Raw genomic sequence first — 22484 nt, 5'->3', positions numbered from 1 at the left:
TCTTAAAATTTCATGAGAAAAATAGATTCTGCTTCTAACACAGGATGGGCTGTATATACACAATAACATCTTGAAACAATGTGTAGGCACAAGGTAATTCTACCTAATAGGTCTGCACAACCTGGAAAGGTTTGTGGAGTCATGAAAGCCCTGCAGGAGTCTGATATTGTGTTGCATGCATGCTGGTCATATAACATTATTGTACACTGTTTACAGTTAATGCATCATATTTCAAAATGCTGCAGTCTGCATGTCCTTGTAGAGTGCACATTTTGTAAATTACAATAGTGGCTTGTGCACCAGGCTTTGGAGGCGCCTGGTGTGACATTCTTTTTTGGCCCTTCCCCTATTACTACAAATCAGAGAACAAATTTCCTCAATGGCCACACAACTTTATCATGAGTATATCTCTAATAAGTGATGAGATATTGGTGACAGAAATACAACAATCTATTTCATTTTATTCAAAAGATATAAAGTTTATTCCATTTTCTCTAAATTTTCATTACTTTTTCGTATAGGAATATTTTTCTATATTTTTTCACAAGTGGAAAGTTACTATTTTTTCAGAAAGAAGTTTTTTTTAGAATTATGGACATTTTTATAATTTCAAAACAAGGAAATGAGAAAAAAGAAACATATATAAATATATACAATACATGACTATATACAAAAAATAATTTGTTATACACTACACCCAAATCAAAATGCCCCTGGTAAAAAACAATCACAACATACTTCCACATTCACACCCTAACTACACACATCACCACACCATCTGAGATAGAGAAACTGAATCATCAATGGCAGAGACACTTTGCCAATATACAGGTCTCAGAGATTAATATGAGACCCCGCACTTCTCCAAAGATTCCCTCACTCCCGCCTCCCAACAGTGCCACTCATCTCTACACAAGCCCTTTCCCACATGCATTTCTTTTGTTTTATAGCAGTACTAACCCTGGTGTGTCAGAGCACTTTACATCACACACATTTTATAGGGAGGCAATGAATCTTATGTGTGTAAATAAATCTGTAGGAAATGTTACACAAACCAATGAGCAATCTGTGACCTGCACGTACACGTGCTTCGTAGCAGGCATTTTAACCCTCTACGCTACTGTAGGAGTAAAACCTGCCACTAGACAAAACTTCCATCATTCAGCAGAAACATTAATCACCTGCATTACTTTGCCATTTTTATTGTTGCGTGAAACCTACTGGACCCACAAGGAAACAGCAGGTGCTTTTATAACCCCAAATTATTTCTGAACCATAGCACTGCTCCCAGGTCAGCGCAGGTGCGGCTGCACCGGTCGCACTGTCGTAAATGTGCCCTGAATCTGGATTACATACAAGGTTCACATGACAACTGTCTAGGCCTCTTAGTTCACTAATGATAGCATTGGGGCCGAGGCGGGGGCAGAAATGGTTTATACGTTTAAAAACAATCACTTTTAATAAGTACTTCTAAGGTCAGCTCTATAATGTGACATTAATATTACAGTTCGGCATGTCAAAGAAAAGCACGTTTGAATTCTACAGAGACTTTATTATATCCTACATGATGTTTGGTGTGCGATTCACATGGCAAACATTTTCTGGGCTTGTCTTCAAATTGCATAAGGAAAACAGATCTGTAGTGGTCAGTTTCACATAAGGCCTGAGGTTCTCATGGCAACATGTTGGAGGGTCAGTGTGAAGAAGATTCTTTATACGGTTGGTATTTAAACTGAGGATGACAGCTGAGGTGTGGGCTACACATCAGGGTTGGCTGAAATCTATACATTAATAAATCTAAGTGAAAGAAAAGTTTCCCAAGTCACTGGAAGTCATTCAAAAGCGTCTCTGCTAGAGCTCCTGGTCACAATTAATATCACTGCAGAAGGTGGTGGGAGGGAGGGATGAAGGGCTGAAGCTCCCTGCCACTCTCACACCAGCCTCAGCTCTGCTCCTCCCCTGTAGGGGGGTGGGAGGGAAGGATGAGGGTCTGAAGCTCCCTGCCGCTCTCACACCAGCCTCAACTCTGCTCCTCCCCAGAGACGGAAGTACGGGAAGAGGCTCTCTGTGAAGGTGGCCTGCGGGAAGGTATAGAGAAGTTCCATGGAATCAGCATTGTACAGGGACAGCCGCCCCCTCTCGTAGTCCAGATACACCCCCAGCTTCAGTGGATTCTCACGAGGGGACAGAGGAGTGTGAGGGGAGGTGAGAGCCTTGTAGTGACCATCACCCCATTTTACAGCCCAGACTCCCTCCTCAGGTGACCATGTGAAGTTTCCCTTCCTATTCACAGACTCTGCTGCAACCCCCACATGCCACCCTCCCACCTCCTCCAGCAGCTGCAACTCCCAGTAATGACTGCCGGAGGTGAACCCCTCCCTCCCCAGCACACAGTAGTACTGGGTGAATCTCTTGGGGGTGTCTGGCAGGGTCTGTGCTGTGTCTGTGTGTGTCACACGTCTCTGCCCTCCAGACAGGAGGAGCCGAGGATGAGCCGTGTCAGGATCCAGAGTCATCATCACTGCAGAGAAGAGATTCAGAATTAGAGATATAATGATACAAATACAGTCTGTAATTGCTGCTTTCTCTTTTTCCATTGATTCCTTTAAACTACATCCGGAGAGCGCACAGGACTAGACTGCTCACTACTCTAAAGGGTGCATTTATCTACAGCACACTGCACCAAACAGAATACTTAATTACACCATACAGTGCCAGCCAACACACTGTACTACACAGAACACTGCAGCAGACAGGGACCCGTTCTACATAGACAGGACATTCTACTACAGTGCACCACACAGAATACTGCACACACACTGCTCACATTGTACTGCACCGAACACTCCAGAAGATAAGGCACTGTACTAGCCAGTAAACTGTAATAGACGGAACAGAGTAACAGAGCTAATAGAAGGTATACTGTACTAGTCAGTACACTACATTAGAAAGTACAGGGTAAGAAAACTACTACTAGACGTGTACTGTACTAGTCAGCACTCTATATTAGATGGTACAGAGAGACACAGCTACTAAAAAGTATACAGTACTAGTCAGTACACCGCTTTAGATAGTACAGAAAGACGGAGCCACTAGAAGGCATACATTACTAGTCAGCACATTGCATTAGATGGTACAGAGTGATAGAGCTACACCAAGGTATACTGTGCTACTCAGTGCACTGCGTTAGATGGCACAGAGAAACGGAGCTACTCCAAGGCACACAGTACTAATGAGAACACTGCACTGAATGGAGTAGAGTAGGAGCGCTAATAGAAGATATACAGTACTTGTAAGTACACTGCATTAGATGACGCTGAGTGACAGAGCTACTCCAAGGTATACTATACTAGTCCATACACTGCATTAGATCGTAGAGATTAAGAGCGATACTAGAAGGTAAACAGTACTAGTCGGTACTCTGCATTGGATGGCACAGAGTATGAGAACTACTGCAAGGTATACTGTACTAGTCAGTACACTGCATTAAATGGTACAGAGTGACAGAGATACTTAAAGGTCTATTGTACTAATCAGCTCTCTACATTAAATGCTACGGAGTGGCATAGCTAATGGAAGGCATACTGTGCGAATTAGTACACCATTAAATGGTATGGAATAGCTGCATTAGTCGCAGGTATACTGTACTTGTCAGCGCACTGTTTAGATAGCCCAAAGTAACAAAGCTACTAGAAGGTATATTGCCCCGTGTTAGATCTGGGGGTCTCTAGTTGCCAATGGTTTGCACCCTTGTCCAAGTAGGGACCCTTGCTTCTAGTCAGGGTAAGGGAGTTACGCCCTTAGACAACCCTGCTCACCCCCTTGGTAGCTACGCACGAGCAGGCAGACTTATCTCAGAGGCAATGTGTAAAACTTTTAAGCATGCATACAGTAACACAGTGAAAACAATACACATGGACACCACACCAATTTAGAAAAATAGCAAGCTATATCTAAACCAAACAAGAAGACCAAAAACAACAAAAATCCAACACACAATTATGAAAATATGACACTTTGCAGAAATAATTCCAAAGTACTGTTCCTAGAAACCTGTAGCTCCTTGCGGGGCTATCTACGATCCTGAAAGTGACCGAATCCAAACGTTCCTGCTCCCCTCGTCGGAGCAGGCCAGTGGTAGAGTCGACAGGCTTGCAAACAGTACCTGTTTCATTGTGGCCGATTCGGCCGTGTGTGGCAACCGTCGTGGTCATGCTGTGAAGAAAAGTGCTGCAGTGGGCGGTGTCCTCACGTTGCGGTGCAGGCGAAGACTTGGTGACTGAGTCGGTGAGATCAGGGCTGCGGTGCGAGGTGAGACTATGTCCGTGCGGTGCTATCAGGTCACGATGCAGGCGACGGAGCATGTCGATGATTCAGGTGGGTAGCAACAGCGTCGGTGAGGCCTATGGCTGGGTGAATCGAAGCGATGCGGAGTCCGGTGCCCAGCAGGTCCCGATGCAAGCAGTGGCTCGGTGACGGAGTCGGTGAGACCAGGGTTGCATTGCGAAGTGTGGCGGTGCCTTCTGGACCCAAAGACAGCGGCTGAGTCGGTGATGGAGTTGGCTCCTCTTCTCCTCTGCTGCAACTCATGCTTCCAGAGGCGGTACCCAGAAGGATGGTGAAGTCTTTGCTGTTCCCGAGACCTCTTCAACAGGAGGCAAGCTCTACATCAGGCCTTTAGAGACACTCATCAAGCAGGTAACACACAGTTCCTCTCCTTGGCAGAAATAGCTACTGCAGGCCAACCCCAGACAGCATGCAGCAATGGGGCAGTATTCTCCTCAGTTTCTCTAGCTCTTCTCCGTGGCAGAGGGTCCTCTTGAATCCAGAAGTATTCTATAAATCTGGGGGCTTAAGTTTAATACTTATACCCCAAAATGTCTTTAATCTCATTGTGCATAGGGACTCTGAGCCCAGTCCAAACCAGTTCTGCCCTCACCGGTGCAGCTTCCTGGCAGGAGGTGGAGACAGCATGGTCCAGGACAGACTAGGCCTATTTAGGTGCAGAGAATTCTCCTCCCACCACTCCAAATGCAGCCCGGGTCAATTCAGCCCAGCCCTCACTCGCCCTGGAAAGGCAGATCACACCTCAACTCCCCCCCCCCCCCCAGTGGCTGCCTGAAGAGACTTCACATCCTCAGTCTCGTTCATCCAAAGCCAGACAGTCAATCCATAAACCAGCAGAGGCACACTGGATGGCTAAGCAAGAAAATACGCACTTTCTAAAATTGCCATTTTCAAAAAACAGGATACAAAAATCATCTTCACCAAAAGAGGCATTCCTGTATTCTGGGTTCAGAGATACCAAACTCCACTTTTCTATTTCATCCTCCTGGGAAGTTATGCCGGTAAGATATTACAGAACATTCCCCATTCTATCCTGTGGGACAGATAGCCTTTTAGCAGTGAAAAACGAAATGCACTGTATTTCACTGCCAGGACATGTCACACACATCAGTCCTGCCTTTCGCATATATTGCACCCTGCCCCTGGGGCTACCTTTGGCCTGCCTTAGGGATGGCTTACATGTAAGAGAAGGGAAGGTTAGTGCCTGGCAAGTGGGTGCACTGGCCAGGTCGATATGGCAATAGAAACTGCACAGACACTACAGTGGCAGGTCTGAGAACCTTTTGAAAGGCTGTTTGTGTGTGTGGCACAATCAGTGCTGCAGGCCCACTAGCAGCATTTGATTTACAGGCCCTGGGCACACACAGTGCACTGTACTAGGGACTTACTAGCAAACCACATAGGCCAATCATGGAAACACCACTTCATGTACACGATTTACACAGGGAGCACTTGCACTTTGGCACTGATTAGCAGTGGCAAAGTGCCAGTCAAAACTAAATCCAGCACAGCATCAAAAACACAGGAGGTAGAGGTAAAAAGACAGGGGTAACCTCGCCAAGGATGCCAGGTCTAACACCCCGACCCAGCACAGGTGGGAGAGCCAGAGTCCCCAAATACAAAAAGGATGCCCTCTTAATCTAAAGCTGCAAAGACACCATCCATTAAACAGTTGCTTCTCCAGCAAGGCAAGCGTGACAGAAATCAGGTGCAAACAACAAATTCAGCCCTGCAGGCCACTTAACCCCCAGACACCCTGCTGAGCTTCCCAGGTTCCGCAATCCCCTTCAAGTTTCAAGTTTAAATACTTTATTCGACAACTTTGTCATAAAAGCATATATCCCTAAGCTAAACAGAATAAATACTACGCTAGATTTTTAAGAACAAATTAAGATGCATATTAAATTTTATACTTTGTTGGCGAATAACTCAGTAAAATTATACATTTGTAAAATCAAGTCACAGCACAAGATCTTAGGGGAATAAATGTTGTCATTGTAGATAATTAATTACAGTTTTAAAGTGCGCGTGCGTATTATCCAAGCCCACCCCATATATTTGGCTACAGCGATTGCAAGATTGGGGGCACAATTTGATTTTAAAATCCTTAGCGCCTCTATATGTTTCCTTGTCCCCAAATTCCTGCAAGCCGGCTTTAACCATCTACTTCTTGGGGCAGCATATAATGGGCAAACAAAGAGAAAATGTGGGATGTCCTCTACATGTGCTTTACAATAAAAGCAAGTATTTACATTACCGGGAGACCATTTGGCCGTAAAAGCATTAAGGGGTAAAGAGCCAATTCTAAACTGAAAATACAGTTTCCTGTCTAGTGGCTTAGCAATCAAATCCCAGTACTGTTCAAATTTTGGAGTAGTTTTAAATTCCAGAAACTGGGATGTCAACACGGATGGTTGATTGGAAATCAATACAGTATTATTTATCATGTCCCAATACATTTTTTTCAATAAAATCTTAGATGGAAAAACATGTGGGTCTACTGCAGTCCACAGATGCTCTAGGTGCAGTTTTTGAAGTAATTTCCTTACTTCTTTGAGTCACGGTACTTTATGAAACCTGTCAGAATTAACAACATCCATAAGGGCAGCTGCGTAGTGACTCAGTTCAGGAGTAGTTTTTACACGCCTCCAATAAAGGAGGGGACGCAGTCTGACCGTATCCTCGATCTTTTTCCTCCCGAGATCATATTGAAGCGGGGTCGAGGGGGTGCTCTGGGGGACACCAATTATTCGGTGAAGAAATTTATTTTCTGCAACTACTAATGAATTCAAGTTGGTGAAACCCCATAATTCTGATCCGTAAAGACAGGCGCCCAACACTTTCATGCTGTAAATCTCCATTATTGGCTGGATAGGTCTTGTAAATGAAGATTTGTGTTTTTGGGCTATTGCCCCTGCCAGCTGATTAAATTTTAGCACCACAGAGTCCATGTGGGATTTCCAGTTCATGTTGGCATTTAAGGAGATGCCTAGATAGATAAAAGCATTCACTTCCTCCAGTGAGGACCCATTATAGTTCATTTTCCCCTTGAATTTCTTTGCGGGATTCAGGTTCATAAATTTAGTCTTTGATGTGTTTATTTCCAAGCCCCTAATCCGACAGAAGTCACCAAAAGCGTTTATTGACTTTTGTAATCCGCTAGGGGTCCGCGAGACCAGCAAGGTGTCATCTGCAAACATTAATACTGGAACTCGCTCCCCATCTAATAATGGGGCATCTGTCGGAAATTGCTTCAAAAAGTCAACTATGCCATTAATATAGAGGGAGAATAAAGTGGGGGCCAGAACACAACCCTGCCTCACTCCTCTGTCCACAGGGAAGGGTTCCGTGACATCTCCCTGTGCACCCCATCTAATCCGGGCATAGTTGTTCTCGTGCATCCTTACAAGCAAAGTCAATAGTTCAGGGCTTATTCCGAGATCCCGCAAGACAACCCATAACTTTTGTCGGGGAACTAAATCAAACGCTGACTTCAGGTCAACGAAAACAGCAAATAGTGGACCATTTAGCAAGGTTACGTTTTTCCAGTACATAGTTAAAAAATGGAATACCTGGTCGACAGAGCTGGTTAAGGGGCGGAAACCAGCTTGATACGGGGAGAGGATATCCTTATCATCTATCCAGGCTTGTATTTTGTTTTGTACCATCCTGCCCATCAGTTTTTGTGCACAGTCGATAAGGCTAATGGGCCTATAGTTACTTGGTAAAGCCTTGTCCCCTTTTTTGTAAACAGGTATTATTTCCGCTCCTTTCCATGTTGGTGGAATCTTTGCTCCTTGTGCGATGGCATTACCAAGCCATGCAAAGTATTTGCACCAATTAGCCCTGTCCGATAAAAACACATCCGCCGGTATTCCATCAATTCCTGGCGCCCTTCCTCTGGTTACTCCATCCATTGCCTCATTCACGTCTTTCAATGTAAATAGTTCATGGGTATAAAACACCCTTACTGGAAGGGGTTCCATTTGTAGTACCAAATTGTCTGCATATTGCGGTTTAAAAAAGTCCACCCAAGCCTCCTTAGCTACATGATTTTTCGGACAATCGGCTCGTCCCCCAGAGCCCCACTTTAAAATAGCCCAGAACTCTTTCTGATGTTTATCGGCACATGCTTTCTTCAGGTCTAACCATATATTCTCATCCCACAATTTTTTTGCCTTAATTTGTGTTTTTCTGTATTCATCCCTGGCCTTTAAAACTCCTGTTTTAGATCTCAGCGCTACACTAAGATTTTGTCGCGCTAATCTACAGGAATGGTCATACCATCCTCTTTTTATTGGTAATCTAACTCCCTTCCTCTGCTTAGTTTAAAAAAAAAAATAACTTCTGTATGTTAGCAAAAAATTTAGACTGTGACTCTTCAATCAGTTGTTTAAAATTTATTTCATTAATAAGGGTCTGTAGTCTGGTTACCTCTTCAGTAACTATCCCCTCTAGGGCCTGCATATCCCCAGGTTTGTCTACCAAAGTTGTCCATTTGATGTGTCGGAGATTGTTAGATGTAACAACGTCTAATGACGTAAGATCCCTAACCGGGTTTATTGAGTTTACACCTTGTTCCAGGTTGAAGAGCAAGCACAAAGGATTGTGGTCGCTCTCCAATCTTGGAATCACCTGCATATCGACCACTTTATGCCAACCTCTGACATCTATAAGGATATAATCTATCCTACTACTTGATCTTAAATTGTCAAAGGTGTGCTTACCCTGTGAGTCAGAGGAGGTGCGGCCATTTACTGCCCTCAGTCCTCTGGATAGGCATAAACTTTTAGCCTGTATTGCCACTTCTGTCCACTTTTTTACCAGCGGGAGGTCTAATTGGGGAATTCCCCATTTAGTGTCTTCCTCTTGTGCCAGGTCGTTATCCTCGCATCCTAGAGGTTCAAATGTTGTGTTCAGGTCTCCCCCCACCAGGATGGTATACTGCGTTGGTAGAGTCTCTAAGTCATTATCTAATGCTCCTATCACATCAGAAACTGTGCCCCCTTGGGTTCCCCTGGCATAGATGTTATATATTGCCAGGTTATAACCATCAGCCCAGGTGAGCACTATAGAGAGTAAGTCACTGTTAATAATATGACTCTGCTTGATGGTGCATTGTAAGGATTGGCGTATCCATATGATAAGACCCCCAGAGGGCCGCCCCTTAGTGTTCTTTTTCGCAGGTACATAAAAATTTAGGAATCCCTGGCGAAAAACTGGTGCCACTGACCATGTTTCCTGTAGCATGATAACATCATGATGGTCAATGAACTCGCACCATTCGGGAGTCTCTAATTTGTGGTGGATACCTGCTATGTTCCATGAAATGAACTTGATACTACCTTTCAATTCAGTATTTCCCTCTTGTGAAAATATGCTCTGATTAAAGGGGAGCAAGGGGGATAGAGGAATAATTTCCTCGTTATTGGTAATGGTATGAATAGCTAGTGGGCTATACACTACCAAGCTAGGAGTATAATCTCTATAGTCGGGAATCTTACCCTCACAACAATCTGTTTCTGGCTTCATTAAAGTGTTATTGATTCCGTGGTTAACCTCTACAACCTTAAATTTTCCTATGCTCCACGATTCTTCCAGTCAATCACATTGGCTTAGACCCGAAAGGGCCGCGAACCTATTATCGATCAAAATACCCCAATTATTTCTATTTTCTGGGTTTTTGGCTTTTCTAAGTACAGGGTTCCACTTCGTTTTCAGCATTGTTGGGTTTAAGATGTTACCTTTTTTTATGTAAAAGAAATCCAACGTTAGTGGCACTATTTCAGTGGATCTACGCTGAGGTGGGTACATATTAGCTAGAATATTTGGCAAAACTTCTGGATCTGAGAAATGTAGCACCACACAATCCCCCTTAAATTTTTTGCTACCACCCCTAATTCATTCGACTCTTCTAGCTTTTACTACTTCCTGTGCCAGCTGGTCCCTGCCGCCCGGTTTAAAAGCCATATTCTTTGATAACCAATGAAGTGATTTGTTTATCAAAGAAGAAATGTTCTCTACTTGCCCTGGTTCCAGTTGAGGGACATTTGCTAGGACCAATATTAGTGAGGAGGCTTCCATGATTAATTCAACGGGCCCCTTCTCTTCTTTAGTACCTCTAGAGCTCGGCCCTGCAAAGTCCCCATTATTAATATCTGGATCTGGGTTTCTCAAATCTCCCCCCCCCCCCCCCCCTTGCACTGGTCTCCTCGTGATATTTCGGGGAGTGTTTGCAAGTAAGTCTGACCCAGGAACAATTTGGGTAATTTTTGGATCAACTCTAGGTGATTGTAACAGAGGGGTTTTCGATGTTTCCTCTAATGATTTTTGCAAAAGTACCCCCAGTCTGTTAACCTCTTCTGTGAGCTGGTCTATTTTGCTTAAGAGCGGTTTGGTTATAGATTTGATCTTGTTATCCACGGCATTCAGCAGCTTCTTAAATTGGTCTTCATCCAGGTAGGTCTTTCCTCCTGCATTGTCCCTTATATCATCTCCACTATTTCCCTGGGGGGAGGCATCGGGGCGCTTTTTACTTGATCGAAGGCCACCCCGTTTAGGTATAATCTTTCCCCCCCCCTTTGTTACTCTTGGGGCTGGGACCGGTATAGAGGGCTCCTCTTCTAGAGTAATAATATCAATGTCTTGCACACTCTCGGTTGCTGGTTCAGAGATGGCTACTAGAAGCTGGGTCAGTGGATTGTTATCCGGAATCTGAAACACCTCATTACTGATATCAAGAGCAGAAGTAGATAAAGGCGTGTTATCGATAAGCAAGTCTGGCGAATCACTCAATCCCAAGGATAATCTCCTGTCATTATAAATTTTGGCAACTTTCTGGACCATGTAATTGTCTATGGTGTTGATGGAAACTGTCGAAGATTTAGTTTTAGACATTTTTCCAAACAGCTTTACCAGGATACAACTATGCAGGTCCGTGGGATGTTACGTCAATATGGTATCACAGGCACATACAATAGGGTAGGGGAGAATGTAACTTACTTGGGTATTTTTGCACAGAGTTCTAGGCCCTGCCTCTTTGTGCCGATGAGGGCCGTAGAGGGCCCGCCCTTTGCCCGGGCTTCGCCCCGGGCGTCCCGCGACGCGGGGGTGTCCCCTTCTTTATGGCGCCGTTGGCGCTCTCACAGCGCGTCAATTCCGCGCCGCCGCGTGGCCTGCCGGGTGCTGTGGTTCCCGGAGCGGCGGCGCGAGTCTTAGGAGCAGAGTGACTCTCGGCGGTGGCGGCTTTTCCTCCTGGGTGCCCCTGGCAGCGTCGGCGTAGTGAAGGTAGGTTTGTGCTTCTCCCCCGCTCTGCCGGGGTGTCCCCTTCTTTATGGCGCCGTCGGCGCTCTCACAGCGCGTCAATTCCGCGCCGCCGCGTGGCCTGCCGGGTGTTGTGGTTCCCGGAGCGGCGGCGCGAGTCTTAGGAGCAGAGTGACTCTCGGCGGTGGCGGCTTTTCCTCCTGGGTGCCCCTGGCAGCATCGGCGTAGTGAAGGTAGGTTTGTGCTTCTCCCCCGCTCTGCCGGGGTGTCCCCTTCTTTACGGCGCCGTCGGCGCTCTCACAGCGCGTCAATTCCGCGCCGCCGCGTGGCCTGCCGGGTGTTGTGGTTCCCGGAGCGGCGGCGCGAGTCTTAGGAGCAGAGTGACTCTCGGCGGTGGCGGCTTTTCCTCCTGGGTGCCCCTGGCAGCGTCGGCGTAGTGAAGGTAGGTTTGTGCTTCTCCCCCGCTCTGCCGGGGTGTCCCCTTCTTTATGGCGCCGTCGGCGCTCTCACAGCGCGTCAATTCCGCGCCGCCGCGTGGCCTGCCGGGTGTTGTGGTTCCCGGAGCGGCGGCGCGAGTCTTAGGAGCAGAGTGACTCTCGGCGGTGGCGGCTTTTCCTCCTGGGTGCCCCTGGCAGCGTCGGCGTAGTGAAGGTAGGTTTGTGCTTCTCAACTAGCATGAATATTCATCTACTGCAAACGGAATTGTGGACCAGGTCGAAATATCTCTAGCCGAACAGACCCACAACATTAATGATCAGGCTAGGCCAATTGGAGGCACAATATCTCTGGCTTGAGGAAAAACTTCAGCACTAAGGGAACGGGTCATGGCAGAATAATTTTCACATTAGGGGCCTGGACAAGAATATTCACAACGCTGCCCTAGAGTCCCGTGTTCACAACCTGTCCACCAACTATTGCAACTACCAGCCCATTCCGAGAACTAATTTGATCGTACCCACAGGGTTTACTCACCTTTTCATGAAAAAACAGATCTTTGCTCAGACATTTCTTTAAGGCTAAAGGATCGATCATTATGTAAAGAAACAAGGAACCCCTGATTTGGATAGGATTCCTGGGTCAGGGCAAATAATATATGTAAAATAACGTACCCAGGCAAACAAAAATGAAGACTGGCACAATTCAATTAGCAAAACAGGACAAACTTAATAATGAAACACTAAGTTAGCATGAAAAAGTACATTTTAATAAATTTGATAAAAAAGTGTCATGAATTAGGTCATTGATATATTGGTAAAAAGTGATAAAAACAGTTCCATTAACAGATGTACATTGTTTATACAGTAAAATGATATAGTGAGGAGATGGTTTCCTGTCTACGCGTTTCGACACGTTGAAGGTGTCTTCCTCAGGACTCTACCATCATGATACTATGTTTAAAACATGTGCTGAGTAATTAGCTCTAAAAAGTGGAAAGCGATCCTCCGTTGAACCTTGCAACTTCACAACTTGATAAAATCACTGATATCACTGCGATGCTGGGGCTTCGCCCTTTCATTGATAGTCCCACCCATGTTAAAGGGCACACGCTAGATGTAATATTCTCTACGGTGCCTATTGAAGTGTCCCCTCCGCTCCCTGTTCTCTGGTCCGATCGCTTTTTAATAAATTTTGTTTTAGTATCTGAGTGCAGGACTAGCCAAAGACTTCACAAGGATGGCTCTTGACAATCAAGAGCTTTCCACTTAGTGACAGCAGACATGCTCGCCGATGCTCTCTGTCAACATCCGTGTATAATGACAGGGAATCTAGAAGTCGACCTGACGTCGGTCAAGAACTGGCTTCAGGCAAGATTTGAGGAGCTTGCCCCTCTGAAGCCAGCTAGAATAGCTCCCTGCCATGACTCCGCTCCTTGGTTTACCTCCACTCTACGGAAAACGCGCCAAGACTGCAAAAAGGCGGAAAGACTCTGGCGGCGCAAGTACGATCTTGTGGAAAAAATCAAGTACAGGGATGTCATAAAATTATATCACAAACAGATTGCTGAAGCTAAAAAGAATTATCTCGAGCATAGAATAGATCAAGCTGATAACATGAGTCGGGAACTGTTTAGAATTGTGAAGGAATTCGTGGATCCTGTTGCAGGCGCCCGTATACACTCCCATACGGAAGAGTGGATCAGACAGCTTGCCGACTTCTTTGTCACAAAGATTATAAAGATTCAGGATTCATTTCCCGTTGTGGAGCCTTCGATGGATGTTGCTGCCTTAGGGTGTAATCATAAGCTGGTACCATCCTTAGAGGCAGAGTCTGGGCCCGCTCTATCGGCTTTTCCCCAGCTGTCTTGTGAAACATCGCTTGAGCTTCTATCCCGGTTGCAATCGGGCTCACCTCTGGATGCTTGTCCAGCAAAATGTCTGGGCAAGGTGGCTTCAGCTGTAAACAGCTTGCTGAACCCCTTGCTTAATTTGTCATTGAGCTCCGGGGTGGTTCCTCGAGAATGGAAGCACGCTCTTATCCTGCCGCTGATTAAAAAACCTCTGTTAGATCCCTTGCAGCTGGCCAACTATAGACCGATCTCCCTCCTCCCTGCTCTGGCGAAGGTGGTGGAGAAACATGTTCAGCATACTCTTACCATCTTCATTGAGAATAACAAACTGCTGCATGACTCCCAATCTGGTTTCCGTGCCAATTACAGCACGGAGACAGCCCTCGTAGAGGTGACCGACGCCATCAGGGAGACGCTCGATCAGGGGGGAAAGGCTATGTTGGTCTTGCTGGACCTGTCGGCGGCGTTCGACACCGTCCCTCACGCAGGTCTCCTTTTAAGACTCAGGGAGATAGGATTGCGGGGGACGGTGTTGGACTGGTTCCAATCCTTCTTAGCCGACCGGCGACAGGTGATCTGGGCTCCACCGTTCTCCGCGGAAATGCCTTCGCTAGAGGTGGGGGTGCCTCAAGGATCCATCTTGAGCCCCACCATCTTCAACATCTATATGACCCCTCTGGCGGAGGTTGCGGAGGCATTTGGAGCCCGGGTCATTTCATACGCTGATGACACCCAGCTCCTGTTTACTTGCAGGAAGGGAGAGGTTTTCGACGGCGGCAGAATTAAAGACTGTCTGAGTGCAGTATTTGCGTGGGTTCAGCGGCACAGCCTGAAATGCAACTCGGATAAGTCCGAGCTGCTCTTTTTCGGTTGTGCCCCTGATCCTGGCTGGAAGTCGTGGTGGCCCCTGGACATGTTTCCACCTGAGAAGTCATCCTCCCAAGTAAAAAATCTTGGAGTTGTGCTTGATGACGATCTCTCTTTTCGTCCACACATTATGGCACTATCAGGGAAATGTTTTAGCATCCTCAAGATGCTCAGGAAATTCCTCCCACTACTTTCCCTGCAATACCGTAAGAATGTAGTTCAAGCGCTGGTGGGATCTCGTTTGGACTATGCAAACGCGCTCTTTGCAGGACTGCCTAAATATCTTTTGTCCAAATTGCAAATCGTCCAAAATTCGGCGGCCAGAGCTATCTTTGGCCTGCCGAGGAGAGCCAGTGCCACTATGCTGCGGGTCAGGTTGCATTGGTTACCGATGTCCAGCAGAATTAGGTTTAAAATCCTCACGTTGGCGTTTAAAGCTCTCCATTCTATTGGTCCCAACTACCTCAAGAAGCGTATTGCTTTCTATGTTCCATGGAGAACGTTGAGGTCAGCTGACTTGGCTAAAGTGGAGGTGCCTGCGGCCAAACGAGTTCGGATGGGAGGTCGGTCTTTTCAGTATATGGCTGCTCGCTTTTGGAATGAGCTCCCTCTCTCCCTCCGCAAAGCTAACAACCTTCTGGCTTTTAGGAGAGAGTTGAAGACCGTGCTCTTTTCCGCGTAATCACGGCGACTGTGGTGTGGCTGCCTTTTGGTTTCTGGGTTTTTCAGGCCTCTTTGCTAAAGCGCCGGGACACCCTTTGGGGTAGCCGTGCGCTCAAAAAGTACGGCTATAACATAACATAACATAAAATGCAATCGAATTCAGATTTCTGGCTATCTTTAATAAACAGAAAGGTGGCGTACCGGGGTTACGTGTGTACACAGCCGAATGGAGTTTTATTAGGTACAGGTTACAGATTATCTGTATTAGGTAGAGTGGAGACGTGCCAGTGTCATGCGGTTGCACAGCTGATTAAAGATACGCTCTACTGCAGGTTAACGGCTATTTGTATCAAACGGAATGATGGCGTGCCGTGGTAGCGCGGTCTAACGTCTGGAAATTCAACGGAGGGAACGGGTCACGGCAGAATAATTTTCACATTAGGGGCCTGGACAAGAATATTCACAACGCTGAATATCGATCAACAAAGGGAGAGACAGGGTTCAAGGGCACTCTTAGTCCCCAATCAATAGATACAAAAACAAAGGAAGAGTGTCCGTCAGTAAGGCGGTTGTCTCGTGGATTCCACGAGATCCAGCGGGGACAGCTAGGTGCCGAGAGGGTGCTGAGCGTTGCGGGCGGTGTGCCATTGTCGCTCCCACCCCCCCTCTGAATCTATGGGGCGTGGTTCATACTGAATACAAACTTCTGGGCTCCTCGCAATAGAGGCAAATCCCCAAGCTTTTTGGTTTGTATTTTCACGCACTTATTTTTACACATAGTGCCACTGTTTTTAACTTTCACAACCTACAGCAGGGTAGGCCTTAGCGCGCCTATACCTGTTGAGGTAACACCCACTTACTGGTCCTGACGAAAGCCCTGTAAACTCACACACTTAAAGGGCAGAAACATGTTGACCTTCCCCTAACAGGGAAACACCTGTATTTCTTGTGGATAGTTTCCCTGCACATAGCTTTTACTTTTAATATGTCAAGTTGACCAGCGAATAAATGATTTTTTGGGACAACCGCTGACATTTTTAACTACACCCTTTTTTTCACATTCACTCTCACAACAACCTGCTCCGCAGTCTCCTGGCGTCGTAGCACACTCGGGAGGTACTCGATCTCCCTAGTGGACCCGATGATGAAGCATGTCACCACTAGGGTGAGTGAGGGTTTCTTGAAGAAATAATGAGTTTTTTCTTGAAAGTTAGCCCAGCCTTCTGACCAACTACAGCTGGCCTCATATTAATACGTGCTATCTCGATCACACTCACGCCTTACTGACGGACACTCTTCCTTTATTCACAACGCTGCCCTAGAGTCCCGTGTTCACAACCTGTCCACCAACTATTGCAACTACCAGCCCATTCCGAGAACTAATTTGATCGTACCCACAGGGTTTATTCACCTTTTCATGAAAAAACAGATCTTTGCTCAGACATTTCTTTAAGGGTAAAGGATCGATCATGGCATTCTCTCACTCTCAAGACTTGATACAATGCCGGGGAGATTCGATTAAAATTTTCCAAGATGTCTCTTCACCAACCCTCACCCACCACTGTGACTTCAGAGAGAATCCCTTACCATTGGGAATGCCGCTTTCAGCTTCACTTTACGAAGGATGCCAAACAGCTTGGTGTAAAAAATTCACAAGAAGTCTGGGAACTACTTAATCGGTCAACACCGGATGACAGCAAGGCCCAAGAACCGGGGCCCCTGTATAGCAATAACGAGAACGGAATGGAGAATCCCCAATCAAATAAATCAAGAAGACGTGCCCCAGACTACGCCAACAGGAGAGGGAACTCCATTGCAAATCGTCCGATGAGGGTTAATTGCCTCCCTCCAGGCGCACAGGTGAGACCTGCCCATGTGCCTTCCTTAATGGGAGCCTTCAAACCTGTGTTAGACTATTCAAACTAAAGGACTCCCTAACCATGGCACCTCTCACTATCATTAGAACAACATAGCGGCATCCAGGTTCCCTTCCGTACTGTACTCCGTTGTTGAACCGCTCTGGCCGGCTCCCATGAACATTTCCATCTGCAGTGCTCGGAGCGAGCCAGCACACAACCCGTAATCTGCCCCACCACTCTTTGACACGATTCGATTCAATATACTTTATTCAGTTTGTAAGTACAACCATAAAAGCATTTACAAAATTAAAAAGACACATTCTTTGACACATTTATGCTTGTGGGACCACGTTCATAATAACACTTGGTTTGCTTAGTTTTCACCTGTTGATGTTCATTTTATTCTCTCATACATTACACCCAGAGGTTTCCACAGGGATACTGAAAGTCACCACTCGTTACACCATAACGAGCATCAGCAATGCACTTGGCTTGCCAAGTCTCCACACACTTCGATTCCTTGATATTCAAGACCGACTGCCAGACCTACATAGTGGGGGCTCGCACACCAAATCACACCACTAACATTATCCTAGAAACCTCATAGAATGACCACGTTATCAATAGTCACCCTTAATATACAAGGCCTAAACGCACCAATGAAACGGGCTGCCTTCTTTAAAAGGGTTCACCTGAGACATTGACGTGTTATTGCGCATGAGCGCGGCCGGCAGAGAGGCTGCTGCAAGCGGAGTCCAACATGGATGGCAGGCAAGATCCCTTGGTGGGTGCCTGGCAGAGAGCTGCAGGACCGCCAAGGCAGGAGGAGCGGAGGGGTCAACAGGGGCTGCAACTGCAACGCTTCCACAGGTGCTAAGGGAGCAAGAAACCGGTACGTGCATAGCCCTACGGTAGCAGCCGACTCTGTGGCTGAGAAGAGGGTTTTGGAGCTGCGTCTCCGAGCTGTGCAGCTCCCACCAGTAGACAGTGCAGAGAAGCTCTGCCCGTGAGAGCGGAACTCTGCGAAGTAGAGCCGAGCTTTGGGGGCGCGTAGCGGAACTCCGTGAACACTGCCAAACCCTATTGTGGTGGACATGCTCCATGGCCCATAGTTATTGGGAGAGAACACCAGCGGTAGAGGCGATCACAAAGACGAATCTCACCATGGATCCCCTTGTTCTTTTGCAATGGATCCCAGAGGAAAACTCAGTATATCCAATGACTACATCAACAAGTAAACTCTTAACCCACGTGCTTCTAGTAGCTCACTTAACAATGGCACAATTTTGAAAACAGGCCCTGCCCCACTACTCCATGTTTGATGGTTTACGGTTCGGTGGTCTATGCAAATTATTAAACCACAAAAAATACTCCAATAGACCAGCAAGTGGTCAGAGAAAAGAGTACCTAACTGCCAAAAGGGAAGTATCTTGTGTGAGGATATAAGCCTAACTTCACCAAGAGGTGGTAAAGGAAGCAATTCCTTCTTGTTTAGTTACCCTCACACACCCTAGTGGTGTCATGCGTCATCATCGGGTGGGATCAACCACAGTGTTGGGAGCTCTTGTGATAAATGAAGAACAGGTGGATTAAAGATAAAAAACCTCAGCCAGGCCCCCAGTTTCCCTTTATTCTTCGGTCTGTCAGGGTTGTTAAAGTTATTAAAAGTCGGGTCAATGGGAGTGTTATGGCCCTATGACCCTATTGCCAAGATGTTTCAGTCCTGAGTCGCTCGTAAAGGTCCTGGACTTTCTTCAGGGCAAGGGTCATCCACCCTGGGAAAAGCAGAGAAAGGGAAGAAAGGGAAGTCCCTATCCTGTCAGTTAAATAAGGGCAGAGTAGCTGCTCCTTATGTGAATGCAACAGATATTTGATCTGTCATGCGTGGTTCTACATCCAGTTTGCGGCTAGAAATCGCTTCACAGGGGACCGCTAGGCATGATGGGGTAACCCTGTAGTCAAACCTCCATCAAGGGTCCTGCCCCGCCTGTGCACCTACTTGGGCTGGGTCCCCGGCAAATTAAACACTTATGGCATTAATACATGATACCGCACATAAACACTAGCACCATTTTGAACCTACATGAAGACGGAAAAGAGATACAAGATGTGAGATACAAGACAAGACAAAAAAGAGATACAAGACAGCAGACCCCCTATCCTTTAACACTTAATGCTGGACAATATGTCCTCAGATCTAGAAACAGACAGCTCCGAGGGCGAACAGGACACATGACTAACCCTCAAACTTTTCACAACACACATACTAGGAATAAAAAGCCCACTCCCCCATTATCCGGCAACCAGGGTGCCCATATATAATCCTCGTACACCCAGGAAATATAAAACTGCTGGTACTGAGTATCTGTGTCAATGAAGAATTAAGTGAACGTAAGGTTGATATGTATTAATAGCTTTATGTGATATTCTACTGATGTTGTATGCTAGTATGGACCCATGAAAATAAATAAAAGTTAAATAAATAAATCAAGGACATATTCCTAGGATGGGCCCTGAATAAATAGGTTTGACCGAGAGAGGAGGACTGACTGCAGTGGCAGCTGGTGACATCTGAAAGTGGTTGGGCGTATAATAAATTGTCATACTGCACTATGGCGAGCGTGCGAGCCGAACTACCTACGAGGGATTCTGGTAGGGGTTCTCCCCCCCACCCTGAGAACTTTTTGAAAAAAGAGTGAACAAATGGTGCATTTTCAAGCAAATTTGAGAAAGCAGGAAGGTTAATCAAGCAATTGTGAATCTGTTCTAACAAAGACTGGCAAAACAGTCAGTCTAATCGGATGCATATCAGACGCCGGCCTACCACGTGCTCTGTCCATCTATGCCACTGTGTGCTATTCTTTCACAAGTGATGGTTTGTACTGAGCTGGTATTCCATTACTGCAGATGATGAAACACGCGGAGCCCTTAATTCACTTTGGACGCATGCGTAGAGTATTACTGATTGATGATGTAGGTGATTGATTACATACATTTTAGATCAGTGAGTACAGGGACAGGGGGCCAGAAGACTCCACCACAGCATACTTTGGGTGGCTAAATCACGGAGTCTGTGGAGACCACCCCATACCAACCTTAGAGCGGTGCGTACACTCGTAATGCAGTGAGGCATGCATTTTTTGCAAATGGTATTCTTGTCCAATATAGCAGACTATGATATGTGGCCTATTTAATGTATTTAAAAGGACCTACTGGCCTCGGAGTAGCAAACACTGCCCCTCTAGGCAAGAATGACACACACTGTTTTTATACATTTAATGGGAGAGTACCGCCACTTCTCAGGAGCAAACAGGCCCTTTGTATAGAGAGTACCAGCACCTCTAAATTTCCATTAAAAGCACTGCTCATCAGACCTTGACCTATAGCAAGAGAGAAAACACACACGGTGGGAATAATGAAGATGGTGAAGTGACAGCTCTGCACGGTTAATAAAGGAATAACTAACCTTTCTTTATTCAGGAGTACCAAGACAGAGTGATTCTCCTTTGCCAGCCACAGGATAACTGACTCGGGTAGAATCCCGCACCAACAACATTCTCATAATACATGACATAGTAAGCCCCGGGTACTATAGACGAAAAAGAGGGGACACTGACAAAGGGGGAAAGCAAGAACTTGCAAGCACGAGAGAAAAGAGCAGGGAGTGTCTGGTGGAGAGCCAAGGAGGCAGGTGGAGAAATCAAGGTCACGCAGTCATTGCAGAGCATGAACACTCCAAGGGCTATGTGAATTGTACTTTTTTTTAAAAAATCCAATCCCAAAATAATGTGTTGCATCTAGGTGCTACGATTACCATTATAGAACTGTAGGCATTGCAGAGCTTCACAGGATAACAAACCTAATGACAATACCATTTTGTAGAACACACATCATGGAATGTTTGTTCCCGAATCTTCTGACAAGCCCAGTCCTTCACGGAATACAAATTAATTCATCTGAGGTAGAGTTTTACTCCACGTCTTCATGGGGCTTACAAGCAGAGCAGAACATCAAAGGCAGGCTTCAGAATGCGAATGGCTACGGATAAAGAAAGACCATGGCAAACAGTCTCCTCCCCTACAACATCTGAAAGAAATACAGTCTCGAAAGCAGCTTTACCTTGCATGCAGCCTACATAGAGAAAAGGGAGAGGGCGCATGACTGCTTTGGTCCATTTTATGTTTCTACTTCTCGTACTGTGAGAAAGCAGTTAATGATTTTTGCGAAAAAAACAACAGTAATGTGGAAGTAGTTGTTACCCTAGAGAGTGTGCAGCGGTGGGGGGGAATTGAACTGCCAGTTATCAACAAGGTCTGGTAGGAGGTAAACAGAGAGATGTGGGGAGTTTGTAAGATGTAGGAGGTAGCAGTAGTGAGTATGTAGGCATTATTTATTTTATTTATTTATTTTAGAGTGCGAACCAGACCCGCGAGGGTATCAGAGTGCTTTACAGGATTAAGGGTGGTATACAAAGATTTAGGAAGGGAGGGACCAATTGGGTAAAATAGGTAGATACATTATACAAGAAAAAAGAGCATGCAGTCTAGAGTCCCGGATACATATGGGATAAAAAAAGAAAAACAGATAGATACATTATAAAAGAAGGCACACGGTCTCAACTCTTGGGTGGGTGCCCAGGAGTGCAGGGTAGGTATCATCCGTGAAAACCATGGATAATGCCGAAGTGGAGTGTGGAACATGTCGCTGAGGTGATTGTAATGTGATCGTTAGGAGAGGAATTTGCCCATTAGGAAAGTTTTGGTCTCCTTTTTAAAGCGTGCCAAGGCCGGAAGTCTTCTGATGGCGGGTGGGAGAGAGTTCCAAATTCTTGGTGTGGCCCCAGAGAAGGCCCAATTGTAGTTTGTTTTCTTCCGGAAGCATGCTGGCTGAAGCAAAAGGTCTTTGGCCGATCCGGATATCACAAGTTTTTGGCCGAGAAATGGGGGGGGATTGGAGTAAAGACCTTTGTGAGTAATGCGGGTAGTTTAAGTTGGATTCTGGCCTCTAGGGGAAGCCAGTTCAGAGCTTTGAGGTGGGGAGAGATGTGGTTGAATTTCTATGAGCTAGTTAGGAGTCTGGCGGCTGTGTTGAGGCAGGCTTTCAATGGGGCCAGAGAGTTCTTGGGTAGCCCTGCGAGAGTAGAGCATCCATATTCTAGTCTGGGAATGACTAGTGCCTGGATTGCCGTTTTTAGGTCA

The 22484-nt window shown here is 46.1% G+C and overlaps 1 protein-coding gene across 1 annotated transcript in view; it reads right to left on the bottom strand.

Annotated features, from left to right (window-relative positions):
- Window positions 1-458: 458 nt before the first annotated feature.
- The window catches only part of LOC144754196 (E3 ubiquitin-protein ligase TRIM39-like), a 201882-nt gene continuing 179856 nt past the window's right edge, over window positions 459-22484 (bottom strand). Inside the window, exon 6 of the mRNA XM_078641780.1 lies at window positions 459-2521. Within this exon, the coding sequence (XP_078497906.1) occupies window positions 2010-2521 (512 nt within the window). The 3' untranslated portion in view covers window positions 459-2009. The remainder of the gene's footprint in view (window positions 2522-22484) is intronic.

Source organism: Lissotriton helveticus, chromosome 5_1, assembly GCF_964261635.1.
Source record: "Lissotriton helveticus chromosome 5_1, aLisHel1.1, whole genome shotgun sequence".
NCBI lineage: Eukaryota > Metazoa > Chordata > Amphibia > Caudata > Salamandridae > Lissotriton > Lissotriton helveticus.
This window is presented reverse-complemented; position numbering and strand designations above follow the sequence as displayed.